This window comes from Podarcis raffonei, chromosome 3 (genome assembly GCF_027172205.1).
Source record: "Podarcis raffonei isolate rPodRaf1 chromosome 3, rPodRaf1.pri, whole genome shotgun sequence".
Classification (NCBI taxonomy): Eukaryota; Metazoa; Chordata; class Lepidosauria; order Squamata; family Lacertidae; genus Podarcis; species Podarcis raffonei.
The window spans coordinates 68,060,036-68,078,917 of NC_070604.1; the positions used below are offsets into that span (position 1 = coordinate 68,060,036).

The 18,882-nt window shown below is 39.3% G+C and overlaps 1 protein-coding gene across 1 annotated transcript in view; it reads left to right on the forward strand.

Annotated features, from left to right (window-relative positions):
- The window catches only part of MTHFD1L (methylenetetrahydrofolate dehydrogenase (NADP+ dependent) 1 like), a 113,802-nt gene that overhangs the window by 17,435 nt on the left and 77,485 nt on the right, over positions 1-18,882 (forward strand). The window contains exons 8-15 of the mRNA XM_053382167.1: positions 1,681-1,792; positions 4,231-4,322; positions 4,747-4,844; positions 10,325-10,498; positions 14,705-14,841; positions 15,346-15,392; positions 16,020-16,127; positions 17,187-17,261. Coding sequence (XP_053238142.1) covers positions 1,681-1,792; positions 4,231-4,322; positions 4,747-4,844; positions 10,325-10,498; positions 14,705-14,841; positions 15,346-15,392; positions 16,020-16,127; positions 17,187-17,261 — 843 coding nt within the window. The remainder of the gene's footprint in view (positions 1-1,680; positions 1,793-4,230; positions 4,323-4,746; positions 4,845-10,324; positions 10,499-14,704; positions 14,842-15,345; positions 15,393-16,019; positions 16,128-17,186; positions 17,262-18,882) is intronic.

Genomic DNA, 18,882 nt, shown 5'->3' on the forward strand with positions numbered 1-18,882 from the left:
TATACTATGAACTCCAACATAAATGTATGTTAGATTAAGAAGAGACTCCACTCCAGATTTGGGTAGGGTTTGCTCCTCAGCTTTTTCTTCTCCTGAAGATATCCTGCAAGACAGTGGAGGTTTAGGATCAGAGTTTTCCTTCTCCTAGAGGGGCTACCTTTCCAGGTTGATGTGCCCCTTCTGTCCCTCACTTCCCTCTGCAGCACCTGTGGAAACGACCTTCTTGAACATTAGACTCACTATTGGTCGCGTCTGCTCAATCCTCCAGAGCCTGTCTGTGCAGGCAGGGGAAGTCCCTAACTCAGCAAGAGTTTGAGTCCCATCAGCTACCCTTGCCGGGTTTAGCTGGCCAGTTGGAAGACTTTCCTGGGGTGTGGCCACTGTCACATGCTGACAGCTTCTAGGAGCCACAGGTGTGTGCAGGATGGGACCCAAAAGTGAGCAAACTACCCCAGGAGGAGCACATGTCCCCCACCAGAGGTACTACCCCTTCTCTAACACTCCATACAACCCATTAATATCTTAACTATACATTTTTAATTTGATAGTGGGGTGTTCTGGTGTAATTTTGTAGATATTGATTCCAACTGCAGGGAAAAGTAATATTTATGCTGATCTCTTCATAAGTAGGGTTTCCAATTGTGTGACATTTGCAGTTACGTTGCATCATTATCATTATATTTTGGCTTAAAGTGCTTGTATTACTGTTATTTTAGGGTTTAGTTTTTTTATCTGGGGAATGGGTGGGTCTTCTAAGCCTACATCAATAAAAAATCTCATTGAAATTAGCTTGTGTGCTGCTACAAGCTAAAGCTTCAAAGTATTTGTTGGTGTTAATCTCCCCCAGATTGGAGGAAGAAAATGCCAGCTAGAATGGGTTATACTTTTGAGAGTGAGTCTTTGGAGATCTTCGCCTAAGTGATTGTTTCATATGACATTTCTTCATTCTTTGCCGTGTGATTTCAATAATAGTTTCTCAAACCTCATTTTACAACATAACTAGTTAGCCTTGGGAAGTATGTGAGCACTTCCCTGCATCTTCGATAGTATTTGGCTGCAATTATATGTAGCATCTGTTTTGTATTGAGTTCACTGTCTGTTTGGAAACCATATGGTGCATTTGCAAGGAGATGAACTTGATTATTGAATTGGTCTTTACACCTCCAATTTAGTTTTACATTTAAGTGTACTGGATATACCTTTCTAATTATTGTAATTTTGAACATATTCACTCCATTTAAATCATACGGGGGAAACAATGTCCCTAGAACAATGACACAATCTGAGTCCCATGGGGACCTTTTCACATCCACTCAAGCATCTGCCAAACAATTTTTTGTCTGCAAGTGGCACATTGCTTGCATTAATTTTGATGAAGGACATACCTTGCCTCAGAACATCTGCAGTGTGGGGAACTGTTGGAGCCATTGCATTGGCACACTAAAAATCTTGCCAGGTGGAAGAGGCGAATAATTTATTCTTGGACTGAACATTTGTTCCCTGTGGAGTGGATTTTGGGAGGCTGTAGGGCCAGGAAGAGGAGGATTCACCTGATCACAATGGTTTAAGCATAGCATCCACACAGCACGTTAGGTGTCAATCTGACAACACAATCTAGTACATTTTATTGTTAGCTAATGCTTTATTTGTACGACATTTCTCTCCATGCCCATCTCCTAGCTTCATGATGCTGATATGGTGATAGTGGGTAGTGCCAAACCTAAAGAGATTCCAGCTACTTGGATGAAACCTGAGATGACCAGTGTGGATTGTTCACATGACATTTTATGGGGTGAGTTCCTTTCAAGCTGTGCAGTGTTGAATAGCTAATATATTTGTGTCCACTCATACAGTGGTGCCCCGCAAGACGAATGCCTCGCAAGACAAAAAACCCGCTAGACGAAAGGGTTTTCCGTTTTTTGAGCTGCTTCGCAAGACGATTTTCCCTATGGGCTTGCTTCACAAGATGGAAACGTCTTGCAAGTTTGTTTCCTTTTTCTTAACACCGTTAATACAGTTGTGACTTGACTTCGAGGAGCAACTCATAGAACGCGGTGTGGTAGCCTTTTTTGAGGTTTTTAAAGCTTTTTGAGGTTTTTGAAGCTTTTCCAAAACTTTCCCGACACCGTGCTTCACAAGACGAAAAAAATCGCAAGACGACAAAACTCGTGGAACGAATTAATTTCGTCTTGCGAGGCACCACTTTATTTTTATCCCTTCTTCCACCTTATCCCTATCAGTTTTCGGTTGGTACATAAAACTTAAATTGTCCAGATCAACTCAGAAATGCAGTCTGTACTGTGCCAGTGCAGACTCTGCCTACCAATAACACACATGAATGTTTACCTACATATTTCAGTGTCAGAATGAACATACAGGGGTAAAAAAAGAGGAGCCACAAGATTTTAATAAAAGAAATATGTTTTGTTTACTGCCTGCACAATGTCTGTGTGCCTTGGGGCATATGTTTTTGTAATAGGCTGTCTCCTGGAATAGCCTGGGAAGAACAGCAGAAGCACTCTGCTTATTTATTGTTTTTAAATATATATTTATTGTTTTGTGGGGGGAAGTATATGTATTAAATGTGTGCATCTGTATTAAACACATACCTCTGATAGAAAGAATGCGCATAGTTTAATTGCAATATAGTTATTGATGCACCTATTGCTTTTACCTACAGAAACCATAGCACCAAAGAATCTGCATGTTTCCTTTCCTTTCCTTTTAATTTTTATATGTATATTAAATTCTTTCTTATTTTATATTTTTAAAAGTTGCCTGGTGTTATTTCATTCTATAAGAATGCCCTGCTTATAGTCTGTAAGACCATAACAGTGAAAATGCTGCTTGGAGTAAAAAGTTACCATTGAACAATTTTGTCATTTCTTTTTGTTGACTCCTGCTTTTTTATTTGATGCTATTTTATATTTTGCTATATGTTAGTTCCTTGCATGAAAGGTAAGAGCTATAGAAATTATATAGCTGTGATGTGGTAAAACCACAGTAACCTCCTTACACTGGTAACTAATTCACCACGTACACCTAAAAGTGAACAGTTAATTGTTCCCTTAATTTTTTTTTCTTCTGTGCAAAGTTGTAAGCCCTCCCTGTTGTATTAACTCATTTCATAGTGGCATAAAAGAATTGGACTCACACTGCTCAGAGATTTCTAAAACATTAAGCTGTTTATAAATAGATAGATAGAATGACTGACTAACTGATACTGGAAATGATGGTAAAAATATGGAATTATGAATGTTTAGGAGGAAATTAATGGACAGTTCCAGGTCAGCATTATTTGTGCTTAACAAAATGGTTGTCCTGTTGCCTATTCTTTGCTACTGGGTACCAACTGGCCATTCCTGTTGACTGCTGCTGCAAGCCAGGCATGTTTTTTTCCTCTCTCTCCATCTTGGGCTTGAAAAGAGAACTACTCATTTTTTAATTTCCTTAAGGTTAATTATTGGTTTTGGTATTCAGGTTCACTGATACTGTGCTGTAGTAACTTCATATTCACTGTAGTCACAGTATAATGGAGAAGCTCATCTTCTCAGAGAGCAAGTTATCACAAAGTCAATGTCTTTTAAAAAATCATTTGAAGATTGCAGCATCAGCTGATGCCTGAAAGTGATCTTAATGAAATCAGAATACTGTAGATCATAAATGTAATACATTTGCACTAGAATGTTGTGCAACATCTGGTGTTGTATAGGGGATTATTGACAATGAAAAATGTATTGGAAAGGACTATGAGTTGTTGTTTTTTCATAATGTTTTTCTCAAATTATTGTAAGGGCTTCCGAACATTTTATGGAACTTTCCATAGCAATGTTTGGTTATGAACCTTCTTTCCTTAGTCAGTGTTAATTTTAGGGATTCACTATGTAAACTGTCTGTCAAACTTCCTAAAAATATTATTAGAAGGGGTGAGGCATATATTATAGCTACTGTGTGACAGCTGCTTGAGGTAGCTTCATATGTTGGTGGTTACTCCTTTTGTTATGTGCACATCTTTAGAGATCAAAACCTGGCAGGTAGGTACAGTTAATCTTGCTTTATATTTGCCATTTTCCTCTTTTTAGGATCTTTCCAACTGAAAATACTGAAGGGATTAAAATCCTTACAGTTATTGACAATTTTGCTAATGATGTCAAGTCATCTTCTCCCTGCATAGTTCTAATTGTCTTTCCCGATTAATTTATGTGATTATTTTCAAAAAATATTTTGCAGGACAAAATGCATCTGGCGAACAGTCAGTTAGGAGCAGTGACTCCCCTCTGAGTGAGGATGTAAGTCAGCTGGCAATGGCAATGTGCATGCAGGTTTGTAAGACTATGTACTACCTTTTGGGCCCTTGAAATGCAAGAGAGAGAAAATAAGACAGTCCCACAGGCTCACGAGCAGGAGTTCTTTTTGTACTGTGAATTAATCAATGTGCCCATGTACTAGTAGTATTCATTAGCAATCTATAAGGAAAAATTTGCAAACTGAAAACAGTGGCAAAGTGTGCATGCACAATTGCAAAATTAATTTTAGAACCCAGAAGGCAGATGGAGTGTACCGCGTGGGACACAGGGAACCCATGGAACACAATCCCTAATTAGGCATTTCCCACAAATAAATCACCCTCCTTCATACCTCAAAGTTTATGAAAACAGGAAATGGACTTGAAAAGTGTAAGAAACAGAATATGGGTTTTGAACTGTATATTACAACCTTCCCCCCCCCCTTTCAATTTCGAAAAAGAACTTCGTAAAGATCAGTGAGCAGTGGATACAGACCCAACAGTATAAGAGCTGGAATCTTCGCTGCTTAAAGCTGCAACCCCTTTCGCCTGTTCCCAGGTATGTTTGTATGTATTTAAACTATTTCTATCCCACTTTTCAGCTACATAGAATCATACAATGTGTAGAGATGGAAGGTACTCTGAAGGTCATCTGGTCCAACTGCCTGCAAATGCAGGAATATTGTAAGCGTGACTTACAGTATAGATTGAAAATGAATATTAAGTATATGCAATAAAATCACAATAAAATACCAAAGAATTGGAAGTTAAAAATGTACCGTATTTTTCGCTCTATAACACGCACCCGACCATAACACGCACATAGTTTTTAGAGGAGGAAAAGAAGAAAAAAAATATTCTAAATGAAACAGTGGATGTATGATTTTTGTGGTTCATGCTGTGGCCACAGACATGTGATCTGACGGTGAGTTTGGGGTAGCCCAATGCAAAAATCCTGAGGATCCATGTGGATCCATGCTTTGTAACCACGTTTTTGCACCACTGCGGCCCCAGGCAACAGTGGGTGCGTGATTTTTTTGGTGCAAGCTGTAGCCATGGACATGCTATGTGATCTGATGGTGAATTTGGGGTGACCCAGTGCAAAAATCCTGAGGATCTATGTAGATCCGTGCTTTGTAACCAGGCTCTCTGTCCCTCTCTTCTCCCCACTCAGTGGCTCTTCTCCCGCTTTGCTGTTTCAAAGCGAGCCACGGAGGAGGGAAGGAAGGGGAACCATGGATCCTCTGCTCACGACTGCAGCAGATTCCCCTGCCATCCGTAGGCATTCGCTCCATAACACGCACAGACATTTCCCCTTACTTTCTAGGAGGAAAAAAGTGAGTGTTATGGAGCAAAAAATACAGTAAGCAATAGCAAACTATTTGCAGTGCCTGGGTACAAAGTTAAGAAGCATAAGGCACTGCTTTCAAACAAGCGGTTCAAGTATTAAACTAAGCCCAGTCTTTTCTGACCCCAAAGTGGTCAGTTTTGTAAGTTGTTTGCCAACACTATTTATTTATTAAATAGCCAGTGGTTTTTTAAAAAATTCATCCCTTCCTCTAAGAAGCTCAGGCTGCCATTCATCAGTAGTGGCTATGAGGTGAAGTGGAGCTAACTTCCTGATCCCAGCATCACTACAGCTTGCTGGGGCAGGGTGGGATGGAGGCCAAGTCAGAGCTGTGTATACACACCTGTGTGGTAATGGATGAGAGTATTCATAATTTGTCCCACACCTCTAGAGGAGTTGTGCATAAATTGCCTTTATTATTTTTTTGACAAAATAACATTTTAAAGATTTCTCCCCCCCAAATTTTTTTAATGTGCCTTAATACTGTGTGTGTGTGTGTGTGTGTATTCGGGCTGTTTGTTTTGTTTTGTTTAATGTTCTCACAACCAATTTGAGTTCTAGCGTTTGAGGCTTCTAACAGAACAGCACATTTCCAGATGGCAATAGGAAAAAGATTCAATATCTTTAAATTTTCACAGATCCAATAAATGCATTCTCCAGCATGCCAAAACGGGCAGGGAGGAGACAATTAAAAAAAACAAAACCCTTAAATTAGGTCAACATGTATATTGTGTTATGGGTTAGGTTAAAATACATGTAAATATTTTATAATTTGTAGGATTTCTGTTTGGTTATTGGAACTACATAACTGTTTATTTTACACACAAATGAAACATTGGTGGACAGATGGAAGATATAAAGTATCCTCATTCAATAATATGCTGTATTATAGTAAAACAGATAATAATAATAATAATAAATTTTATTTATATCCCGCCCTCCCCAGCCGAAGCTGGGCTCAGGGCGGCTAACAACAATAAAACAACACAAAAGTACAACACAAACAACACTCTAAAATCATTCATTATAAAATTAATTAAATTCAAGCCACTGGCCACTATTGGGCCAGAGCTCCGCGAAGATTGCCGAGGGAGGGAGTCAGGCTGTGCCCTGGCCAAAGGCCTGGCGGAACAGCTCTGTCTTGCAGGCCCTGCGGAAAGATGTCAAGTCCCGCAGGGCCCTAGTCTCTTGTGACAGAGTGTTCCACCAGGTCGGAGCCACAGCCGAAAAAGCCCTGGCTCTAGTTGAGGCCAGCCTAACTTCTCTGTGGCCTGGGACCTTCAAGATATTTTTATTTGAAGACCGTAAGTTTCTCTGTGGGGCATACCAGGAGAGGCGGTCCCGTAGGTACGAGGGTCCTAGGCCGTATAGGGCTTTAAAGGTTAAAACCAGCACCTTAAACCTGATCCTGTACTCCACCGGGAGCCAGTGCAGTTGATATAGCACCGGATGAATGTGATCTCGCAGCGAAGACCCCGTAAGGAGTCTCGCTGCAGCATTCTGCACCCGCTGGAGTTTCTGGGTCAGTCTTAAGGGCAGCCCCACGTAGAGCGAGTTACAATCATTCATTGAAAAGTGACAAGAAAGCAACATGCGAATTGAAACTGTGAACATCTGTGTTAGGCTCTCTCTGAACTCCAAGTATTAATTAGAGTTACCGTATTTTTCCCTCTATTACACGCAGATTTTTTCTCCTAAAAAGGAAGGGGAAATGTCTGTGCGTGTTATTGAGCGAATGTGTGGTCCCTGGAGCCAAATGGCGCGAGTGGAGGCAAAAAAAATCAGGCAAAAATCAAATCGCGCGTCTCGGAGAAGGGAAACCTGAAAAGAGGAAGTGGCTACTTTCCTGCATTCTGCCTCAGGGTCTTACTGCCCACCCTCCTCTGTTTCCTTGCTGTGTTTGCTCAAACGGAACAAAGAGCAGGGAAAGCCCCTCCCCTCCAGGCAAGCAGAGGGGAAAGCAGAGTGTCGTCTCTGTGCTCTGGTGCTGCTGAAAACATGCAGGAGGGAGAGAGAGAGAGAGAGAGAGAGAGAGAGAGAGAGAGAGAGAGAGCTGGCTGGCTGGCTTGGGTGGGTAGGTGAGGGAAAACTTTTGCCTTCCTTTCCTCCCTCCCGTTATACCCCTCTCCTGCATTCTTAGCCAGCTGCTTCTCTGCACACCCCTCTCCTGCTCCTTGTCCCTTCTGTGTTTTTCCTTCCCTCCCCACTTAAAATGTGGTTAAAAAGCATGGATCCACATGGATCCTCAGGATCTTTGCATTGGGTCACCCCAAATTCACCATCAGATCACATAGCATGTCCATGGCTACAGCCTGCCCCCCAAAAATCACATACCCACTGTTGCCTGGGGCTGCAATGGTGCAAAAACGTGGTTACAAAGCATGGATCCACATGGATCCTCAGGATCTTTGCATTGGGTCACCCCAAATTCACCATCAGATCACATGTCTGTGGCCACAGCATGAAGCACAAAAATGATACATCCACTGTTTCATTCAGAATGTTTTTCCCCTTGTTTTCCTCCTCTAAAAACGATGTGCGTGTTATGGTCAGGTGCGTGTTATAGAGCGAAAAATAAGGTATTTCCAAAGATATTACTGTGACATCTGCAGGGTTTCCTCCCCAAAATACTCAATAATAAAATTCTTAAAGTAGGTGCAGGCTCTCTGCATATTTGTTGTGCTTCAGTCATGTTCTTGCATGGGGCTCCCATGAGGCACATACCTGCTTGGCTTAACCAACACTGAAGCATCGGTCCATTTTCACTTCAGTGTATTGGTGCAGAGGATAGTGGGGGCGACTGAATCCTGAAAGAGCACATTGCAGTTATTCTTGAATACATTGACACATTTAACATCTGGTAACACTTGCTATCTAAAACACTCTGGCAAACATTGCAGACTGCAACAGCTAGGCATAAATACTTGACTTGCAATATATCTACTTCCAAGAGCTTGCCAGTGCATGACGTAACTGCATCTTGCCTCGTGTGAAGAAGTGTGGCAGTGACCAAAACAAAGTTACACTGTTGCTGATGCTTTTGTGCTGTCACTCCGTCCTTACCTGGCCCCAGCTGTGCTAAGCAGAAAGCAAGTGGTACCCGTGGGGCCTTTCTTCCCATTTTGAATGCCAAGTATGGAGGCAATTCCAAACTGGGGGGGGGGGAGGGAGGGTGCAAAAGCTTAATGCTTCCTTGCCCCCACAATCCCAGTTCAGCTTGCTACATCTCCTTCTAGCTATGTATATTTTAAAATGAAATATGCCAGGGCTAAATGTATTCATAATATGTTGAGTTTGTCATTGAGGATCCAGGAAGGAAGAGTGCTCAGGGCTTTTCCAACGGACCTTGGCCATCCAGCATTTACCTAGTTTGAGCCCTGCATCAAGTTGAAGGGATTCAGTGTTGGAAGGTTAACAATTATGATTCCATCTATTGCTACCAGTTCATTGGAATCCTGCTGTTACCAGCACACAGCTTTTTCATGTGAAACATCATATAGCAGTAGCTCATGCGGAGGGCAGGCAGAATGAAAGTGATTGCTGCAAGGGAAGACGGCTTGAGATGATTTTGTAGCAGAGATGGAAAAGCCTCCTACTGAATCTTTGAAGCTTTTTTCCTCCCAGCAGTATTTACATTTACAGTAGTCCGATGCCTTCTAAAAATGGAAGATTGCCTTGTAATCTTCTGGACAAGCAAAGCTCTTCTTTGTATCCATGTCGAGCACAACTGATACGATTCACATTATCCTGACTACAGTATGCTCTCTATGAAGCTTGACACGGATACAATATCCTTGCCTTGGCTCGTTTTTGCATTTTGTTGTTCTCCCCACCGCATTTTCCCCTTGTTTGGTTAGGTATCTGCTTTGTATCTGCCCAGTTATACTACCTAATGGGGGAGCAGCAGCACTGTGTGTGTGTGTGTGTGTGTGTGTGTGTGTGTGTGTGTGTGTTAGCATCTCTCTCCCAAGTTCAAATATATGAATCCTTGGGTTTCCCTTTATAAATATCAATCAGCCAAGAGATTTATGCCTAAGGAAATGTGAAAGCATTGTAGGGGCTTTTCTAAAGAGTAGAATATTATTAAATATATATGTGTGTGTGTGACTCAGTCCCCTTCTTTCCTCAATTCCTTCCTTCCTTCTCTCTCTTTCTCTGAGATCTTGAGATGAAGGGCAGTATATAAATTTAATAAATCATTATCATCCTCATCTCTCTCTCTCCTCTCTCTCTCTCTTTTACTTTCTCACACTCTTCCTGTCTCTCTTTCACAGACCCCATAATTGCTACAACTGAGTTCTGGCCCTTCATTTACAATTAGTTTTAGCCACCTCTATATATTAAGACATTTCCACAATTGTAGTATTAATGTTTTATAACTTATTTTACCTCAGGCATATGCACATTTATTTGGAGGAAGCCCCACAGGGCTTACCTTTGAGTAAACATACATGCATAAGATTGCAGTGTAAGTTTGCAATTTTATTTGTTATTTATTAATTAAATCTATATACTGCCCTTCATCGTAGATCTCAGGGTGGTTCACAAAATAAAATGAATGAAAGAGAGGACCATGACATGCCAATAGTAACTCTGTTGTTCTCAGTATTTTTTTTCTGCCATCTGCCTCCTTGCTTATGACCATCTAAGCTGACAGAGATCTCCTGGCTCTAATTTGTTTTCCTTTGCAGTGATATTGAGATTTCCCGAGGACAGAATCCAAAAGCTGTTGATGTCCTTGCTAGGGAGATAGGATTGCTTACAGATGAAATTGAAATCTATGGCCAAACCAAAGCCAAAGTACGTCTGTCCCTGCTGGAAAGGTTAAAAGATCAACCAGATGGAAAATATGTGCTGGTTGCTGGGTAAGAAGTATTTTGTTTCATTTTCTTACTAAACTCTCCCAACTTGCACTTCAACTTATTTAATATGTATTTTTCCAGATTTTAAGTCCACAACACTTAAAAATATTCTCCCTCTCTCTCTCTTCTTGTAGTCCATTTATATTTGCAAAAAAAAAAATAGGGATGGGGATGAAGAACTACTCAAGAAAAAGTATAATTTTTTTTTAGAATAGAAGGAATTAAAATAACAATACTTGTTTCCATCTTAAATGCCCTATGTAATTGATAAGCCCTTTGCAAATATACATCAGCACAGGGCTTATTTTATCTCCAATTATTCTGGGGATTAGCAGCAGATGCTATGCAGTTCTGCTTTCAGACTTAGTGGAGTATACCAGGTGGTGGTCTTATAAGTTTCACCTTTCTCCATTTTAAGCCATGAATCCACCTATCCTGTCTCACTGCTCTGAATTATGACTGTTCTGCTAAGTAGCTTTAAGTACATTGGGTTCTATCCATTTGAGTCTTGCTTGAAGGCTCTTTCAATCAGTGGAACTTCCATGAACTAAAAATTGGAGTGGAGAAAGAGATGATTTTCACAATTTTTTCCTTTCTCTTATGCTGCGTGAAAAGTACTTTCATTGGTCTGTCCTGAACCTTTCAACATTCAGCTCCAGGTTCCAGTATTATGAGAGAAAAAGTTTTACTTATCTTTCTTCTTACCATGTACAGTCTTATATACCACTGTCAAACTGAACAATTTGTTATCATTTGGCTACCTCACTGCTCATCCCTAATTCTAGATAATTTATAAATAAGTTAAAAAGTGCAGGCCCCAATACCTATCCTTTGGATCTCCCCTTTTTACAGCCCTCCATCTTCTTCCTGTTCCCTGCTTCCTGTTTTTAAAACAGTTATGTTTATGCTGGCCATTAAAAATACATTTTCCCATAAATATAAGTTGATGGTTTCTGATTTTAAATTTGTATGTGATTTTAAATTTGTATGTGTTTCTATTATATATAGATATTACTGTAAACTGCTTTCATGTTTGTTATGTTAAAATGGTAAATAAATAGTTTTATGAATAAAATAAATCTAGGGCAAGTGATTGCAGAATAGGAATAATTTATTTTGCACTGTTTAGTGATGGGGTTAGGAGAGAGATTCTTCTAGGCTTCACTTCTTTAAAAGGTTAAAATATTTTAGGACACTGACTATATGAATTGTAAAAGAAAAACTGCCAAAGGCTAAATTTAGCTTGCTAGTCCATTTTTAGAAAGGCCCTCTTTCAAGCCCTTGGCAAATCTGTTTTAAACCAAAGGAAAAGTGAGAAGAATTCAACTTATTTCCATATTCTCCTTTGAAGTGTCCTAATAGATTCAGAATACTATATTAACTACTTTCTAGTCCTCCACTGCCTTACATATCCAGTTTACAAAATGAGAGATTTGAAAGTTTCATTGTTTTTTAATTAAAATATAGTAGAATGTGTGTGTTTTTCCACAGAGAGCAGATGGAATTTGACAACATTCTATGAGCTCACATTGTCAGATAGCAAAGAATTCAGTAGAAACAATTGTATTTCAGAAAAGGGTTATTTCTTAATAAGTATTCAGGACAGCATGAACTGTGCTCTCACTGTCTGTCTGAAGTAACAGAACATTCAAATAATAGCTCAGAAAAAATAGGCTTTCTCATTGACCCTGTTACTCAGTAGGTTACAAGTAGCTCTTGCAGACCAATCAATTTCTCTCTTTGGCCAAATTATGGAATGAGACTACGTGTTCTGCTATGTGGCTACTGATGCAAATAGCCCCATATCTAGCCTCCACTTCTGTCATGTCTCTTAGGACTTACCGTACAGTTACACCATGGTGCTTTTTTATATACCTACTCATGTGCCAGTGGAAGGAGAGATTTCTGGACACGTTTCCACAGACAACATGTGCATTTTAACACTACTTCTGTTTGGGTCCTTGGTGCTGATAGTTCACAAACTGGATCCACAACATCACCAAGCCTCCAGGTTCAAAATCCACGATTGGCTTCTGGCAAACAACATATTTCATGGTACTAGATGGGCTGGAAAAGAAAACTGGTCAGTCCTCTTGGCACCAGTGATCATAGTTAAACGCTTTATGCCTTTGAGAGTTTGTGTTCTGCTGCAGCGTAAGAGAGAATAGGCAGAACACATTATTTCATAGCAACTGTGGGGGCAAAATACTCAATTATTATTTTTTTGAAAGATGGTAATCTATAAAACGAATATTTCAGACTGTATCTCTCACCAGAAGTGATCATAGCATACAGAGGACAGCTGGACCTTTTGCATAGTTTTGAATGCTGAAGGAAATATGTTTCTAATTAGAGGTGGATTTCTAGCTAGAGTCTTCAGGAGGTCATGCTATAGGAGTTACCCCTTTTGGCTAGCATATGCATGAATACTTGTATGTCCCTGGGAATGAAAATGTAATCCTTAATGTCACATTCCTTTAATAAACTACTTATTTCACTGCAAGTACTAAAGTATCACAGATTTAAACAGTTAAGTATAGCATATCTTGGCAAGCTTTTCCCTTAGAAACTGAGTGGGAGTGATGTGAATGAAAACGTAATCTTATTTTGTTTTGTTTTTAACTTGAATTTTCTCTGCCTGATGAGAGAGATGCCCCAGATGAATTGTTTGGCCGGTTTTGAAATCTTTCTAGGGTAATTCAAAATCATTAATCATACTTTAACTTTAGGTGTGTGTATATAGGGTGGGGTTTTTTTTAAGACAGAATAGAAATTAACCAAGCATTGATGTATTAGGAGATGGAACAAAATATAGTTTCATATCACCCATATAACTTCATTTTTTTATCAGAACTTAGCTGAATTCTCATTCTCGTTAAACCATTGTGATCTCCGTTTACTTTATTGATTCCAATTGCACCATAATTTCTAGGTATGTTGGTTCAGAATGTGACATACTTAGTGTTTCAAGTGTGCATCCCATTATCTTCAAACTGAGCTTGTATACTTTCAAATTAGAACCTATCAGAAAAGGATACGATGGTGGTTCTCTTGCCATCAATCTTACTAGAACCATACCTAGTTACATTTTATTTCAATTCATATGGTATTTGTTTAATTGCTTCTGTATGATTATCTTTCCCTGTCTATGATAATTGTTTTAAAAGTTGAAATGTTTTAGGAAAACATACATCTGGATGGTTGTATATCTGATGTTCCTTGATAAAATAGAGCTGCTGTTGAGGGCGAACATGATTAGCAAGTATCTATGTACAACTTGAAATAAGGAATGCAGCTGCACAGCTGTAATTGTGACAGTGGGATATAACTACATGGGAGAAATAGTCTTTCTACTTTATTGTTGGGAGCAGGGTAGGCCAAATAGTGTTCTTATTCCTTTCTCCTATCTAGCATATGAATATACTTCCCCTCTGTTTAAAAACTCCCAAGGGCTCATGTAGATTTAGGGTTTTGCAAGTATTATTATTTGCACTTTACTAACACGTCTTTATTTATTATTATAACATATTATTCACACTGCTTGTTTTTTGTGGTGGGTTTTTGTACAAAATGTATTCCCCGCCCCCCTTCTCATTCATGCTTGGAGAGGTTAGGAAATAATGGTTCACTAAATAATGGTACACTCGATAAGCCTATTCATTGTATATCCCCTTAAATGTTGAAGAATGAGTTTTCAAGAAAGTTGGAGAGGCTTTGGTCTTGCATGTAAATCTATACCGAATTCAGTGTATGTTCCAGGTATTCAGAACAGTTGCCGAAACAATTTGTTTTCCCCGTTCTTAAGTTAGTTGCTTTAACAGAAGAGGTATTGACATTTGGGTGATATCCAATATCATGCAAGCAGATGCAATAGAACTTCCCCTTCCACCACCCCAAATCTGTTCCAATCGGTCTCCCAACTCTTGAGCAGATTTTGGGAGTACATGAGGACCCTGGGGGAAGGAAAGGAGGACAAAATCCCACGGCAGGAGAGGAAGCCTGTTCCACAAGGATGCTGATACCATGGGATGTCAACCAAAGTTAGTGTAACAGATGTAAATTGCCTGTTTTATAATAGCATTGTTTAGTTGAAATTGATTATACTGTTAATTTTTATTTGGCTTGCATTGGTAGCTTTTCCATACTCATAGTAAAACCGATGTCAGCAGGCCTATTGATTTTATACATTTCATCCTCCCGTGTTGTTAGGATTACACCAACCCCACTTGGAGAAGGAAAGAGCACTGTGACAATTGGCCTCGTTCAGGCTCTGACAGCCCACCTTAAAGTAAATTCCTTTGCCTGTCTGAGGCAGCCTTCTCAAGGACCTACATTTGGTGTTAAAGGTACTCATTCTTTCATATTATACAGTATAATATAGCTTCTGGACTGTTTTGGCTAAAGAAAACCGGTGAAATATTCGTGTGTTTTAGAGTTGTTCTTTTTCTTTGATTTTAAAGGCATGTCCAGAGAGTATGGTGCATAACAATTTTTGTAGACTTTCAAGATATGCACACAGCTTTATCATGTGGATGATTATCTATTTCATAGATACACAGCTGAGACTGTTTCCACACCGGGGTGTCAATGTGTATGTGGGTAGACTTTTCAGTGTGTACTTTTGTGCATTTTTACCCACACATCCACACTTTCAGTTGCTGCCTCTGAAATGTATCTCAATATTTCCCATCCATACTTGTAGGCCCTGCTGAGTGGAATACTCTTTGTTTTCTGAATCTCATTAGAGACTCAAAATTTTGCATCATTCCATTTCTTCTTTTATGGTTTATTCAAGCCTTCCTTCAGAATAGTTTTACTAATGTAACATAAGCATTTCATTTGCTGCGTAGGTGGAGCAGCAGGGGGCGGATATGCTCAAGTCATCCCAATGGAAGAGGTAAGCTAAAATTTTCTTCGTACCATTGAATATGGACTTTAGCTCCTCTCTTTCTGTTGTCAAAGAGTAAATACATACAGAGACAAATATTCATTTCTTTGAAATCTCTTTAATCAGCAGATTAACTTTCATCCCTTGTGTAATGCCATTAATTTTCTCATACTGTACTTTTTGTCTTGGTTTGAGACACTTTTGCTCAATTGTGTTATTAAATTCATGGGAACATGAGACCAGCCATCCACCCAGCATTCTGTTTCCAATATAAGTTCACACAATCATTTTGAAGTACACAGTATATTCTGTCCTTCAACATTCACATCATAAATAAAAAAGCATGAATGTATGAATCAAATTGCAGGTTGCTGCATCCTAGCTAAAACTTATTTTCCAGCTCGTCTTAATTCATCTGTACTTTAGTTGTGTTGGCTATAAACTATCATCCACTGAACTGAGACCCTCTCTCGCCTATTAAATCTCTTCAGCTACAAAGATGATGATTTAATCATATTTCCACAACAATTTGAAAGTTGTTCAACTGAGCTGTTAATCCCACAAGTGAAAGGGCTTGGATGGGTTTCACCAGTCAGCTCAAAATGAATGTTTTTCTCATTTTTAATTCATCCGTAGTTCAATCTTCACTTAACTGGAGATATTCATGCCATTACTGCAGCAAATAATTTGCTGGCTGCTGCTATAGATGCAAGGATTCTGCATGAAAATACTCAGTCTGATAAGGTAAACCCAACCATTTTATAATTTCCATCACTAATGTTATCTGATTGTTACTGTGAATACTGCATTTCCTAAAACACAGCAGTTAAAAGCATTTTAAATAATTCATTATTGGCCATTTAATAATTTGTGTATATGTTTTGGTGTAATCCAGTGGATTTAGAGACCTTTTCCACTCAAGGTTCATCTATATACAGAGCCAGCATTTTTGTCACAGTTTGGAGCAGAGGTAATTAACATGCTGTCCTCCAGATGTTGCTGGACTCCAACTCCCATCAGCCCTAGCCAGCACGGCCAATGGTTAGAAATGCTGGGAGATGTAGACATGCAACACCTGGAGGGCAACACACTGGCTACCTCTGTTCTAGACGGACCAAAAAACAGCATTTTGGATTCTCAGTGCTGGGCTTTTGAGGTTGCCAGAGAAGAGGTTTAGGTTGCATTCCAAGAGTGTTCCCAAATATATACCCCTTTATATTGGAAAGGTTGTAATTCACTTCCTGAAGGAAAATTCTGTTCTTGAGGGCATGGCAGTAGTTAAGGGAACTCTCGTCTTCTGTCCCGGAAACTGAGTGTTTAGTCCATACTGAAAAGGCTCCTAAGGAGCAGTGCCATCTGATAATTGCAGAACCTTAGTGGCCTTATGGGAGCCCTTGTTTTTAGATTGTAATATGTATTTACTTCAAAATGTGGTGAGCCAATACTGCCGTGCTTGGGGAACCTTCTTGTTCTGCTGAGTAGAGCTCTAAAGTCCTTCCCTAGGGTCCAGTAATCCCAAAGGAAGTGCGGCATGGGCTCTGTGTGGTGGAAGTACTCGCAGTATGCAAACCCTCTTTCCTGAGCAGATGAAAGACATTTTGCTGGTTATGATAGTTGTTAATTTTGTATCAATTGCCCTTTAAATGGGAAGAAGAATGTCTCAGAAGCTGTAATGGGTGGAGACCAATTTGGAATAGAATTGGAAAATGCATTATTAGCAGAATCAGGACTGCACTTTATGATCCTTGATGGGGGACTGGCACTTTGCCTTCTGATTTTCATTATACTGTATGTTCTTTGCAGGCCTTATATAATAGATTGGTTCCATTAGTTCATGGAGAGAGGAAATTTTCAGCCATTCAGCTTGCACGTCTGAAAGTAAGTGGCCTTTTAAACTTTCAGTAATATTTTATGGATTCTTTTAGAAGACCTTGGGTCTCTTAAAAAATAATGAATTTAAACTGATCTGGCTTATAATAATTAGAGTTTCCTATGTTTGAACTAATAAGGTCAAAAGGTCCCCAAACAAATATAGGTTTAAATGAATCAATCATTTGTCCCCATCTCATAGTGATTTATGTAGTCAGATAGAATTGTGTTGTCTCTGCAGGAAGGCATTATATGATGTATTTCAACTTCATCACATATTCAGTAAGTAAGATTGTCACAGTTTATAGAAAGTGTCTCAGCTTTTAAGTTGTAATCCAGTGTACCTTTATCTGGGGGTAAGGCCTCTTCAACCCAGTGGGGCTTTTCCTGAGTAAACACACATAGGAGTGCATTGTTGGAGCATGTTGAAAATGTATCCAATCAGACAAACTAGTCAAACTCCCACTAGGCAGCATCTAAGTGACTTTGGTGGTGAGTGAAGCAACCTGGTTGTTTGGAAACTACCTTATGCCTTCCATCAGCCCCAATGAACTATCTCTGTGCTTTGGAGTCTTTTATGGGTCTGGAGAAACCTGCAAATAACACTACTTAGTGCGCTTCCAAACTGTGCTTGCAACACATACCAGTTTCCCCAAAACAGGTGGTCACAAGGAAAGTGACCCCAGTCAGTATATGACACCAGTCTGGGTCTCCTGTTATCGCTGGGTGGCAATGGCAATGTAGCCCAATGCTTTTTAAATTCTAAACTGTCATCGACTTTAAAAAAAATGTGTATTTTTACTTTTTTAACTTTCAGTTTCTGAAAATATATGTAACAATCTCCATATAACCCCCACCCCTCAAGAAACATTCCCATGCATGTACAAAGTCAAACATTAAGCAGATTTTATGATACTTTAGAGTTTATTATAGCAGCTAGGAGTCTTAAAAGTTTGTCCCAGTGTGAGCCATGGTTAGCTGGTTGTAGGGGAATAACATTCACCTTTCCAGTGTGCTGATTAAACGTGTACCATACAGTTTCAAAATATTATTTGGACTTTGCACTCATTAGTGCTCTTCTGGTTGATGCTTTTCTGCTTTTTCCATAAGAGCTATGTTCCATAGTCTATCCCACCATGTCTCTAAAGTTAAGTTAGTACCTGTTTTCCAATATTGTGTTAATGTATTTCTAGTTGCAGACATGAAAAGATTAGTAGGTCCTTAAACAGTAAATTCTTATAGCCATCTATAAACAGATTTAATCAACCTAGCCTCAGATCAGGTTGCATCACCTGTTCCATAATAAATACCATTTTCCAAAGTAAATGTCCAGGTTTGCATTCCCACCACATATGGAAATATGAACCTAAATGTTGACATCCTCTCCAACAAAAAGGACTTGAATGAGAGCTTAAACTGTGGCATTTTACAGGTGTGAATTGTTTTTAAACTATTTTCTCTCATTTTAGCTGACACTGACTTAAAAGATTTTTCCCTCCAAGGTTTTTGCCAGTCTGCATTATCAATTTCACTGAGTAAATCTGTTTTCCATATAGATTTTAAGGAGATTAGATCCCCTGTCATCACATCACAGATAATCTAGTAGATATTTCAGAGTAAATTTTTGGAT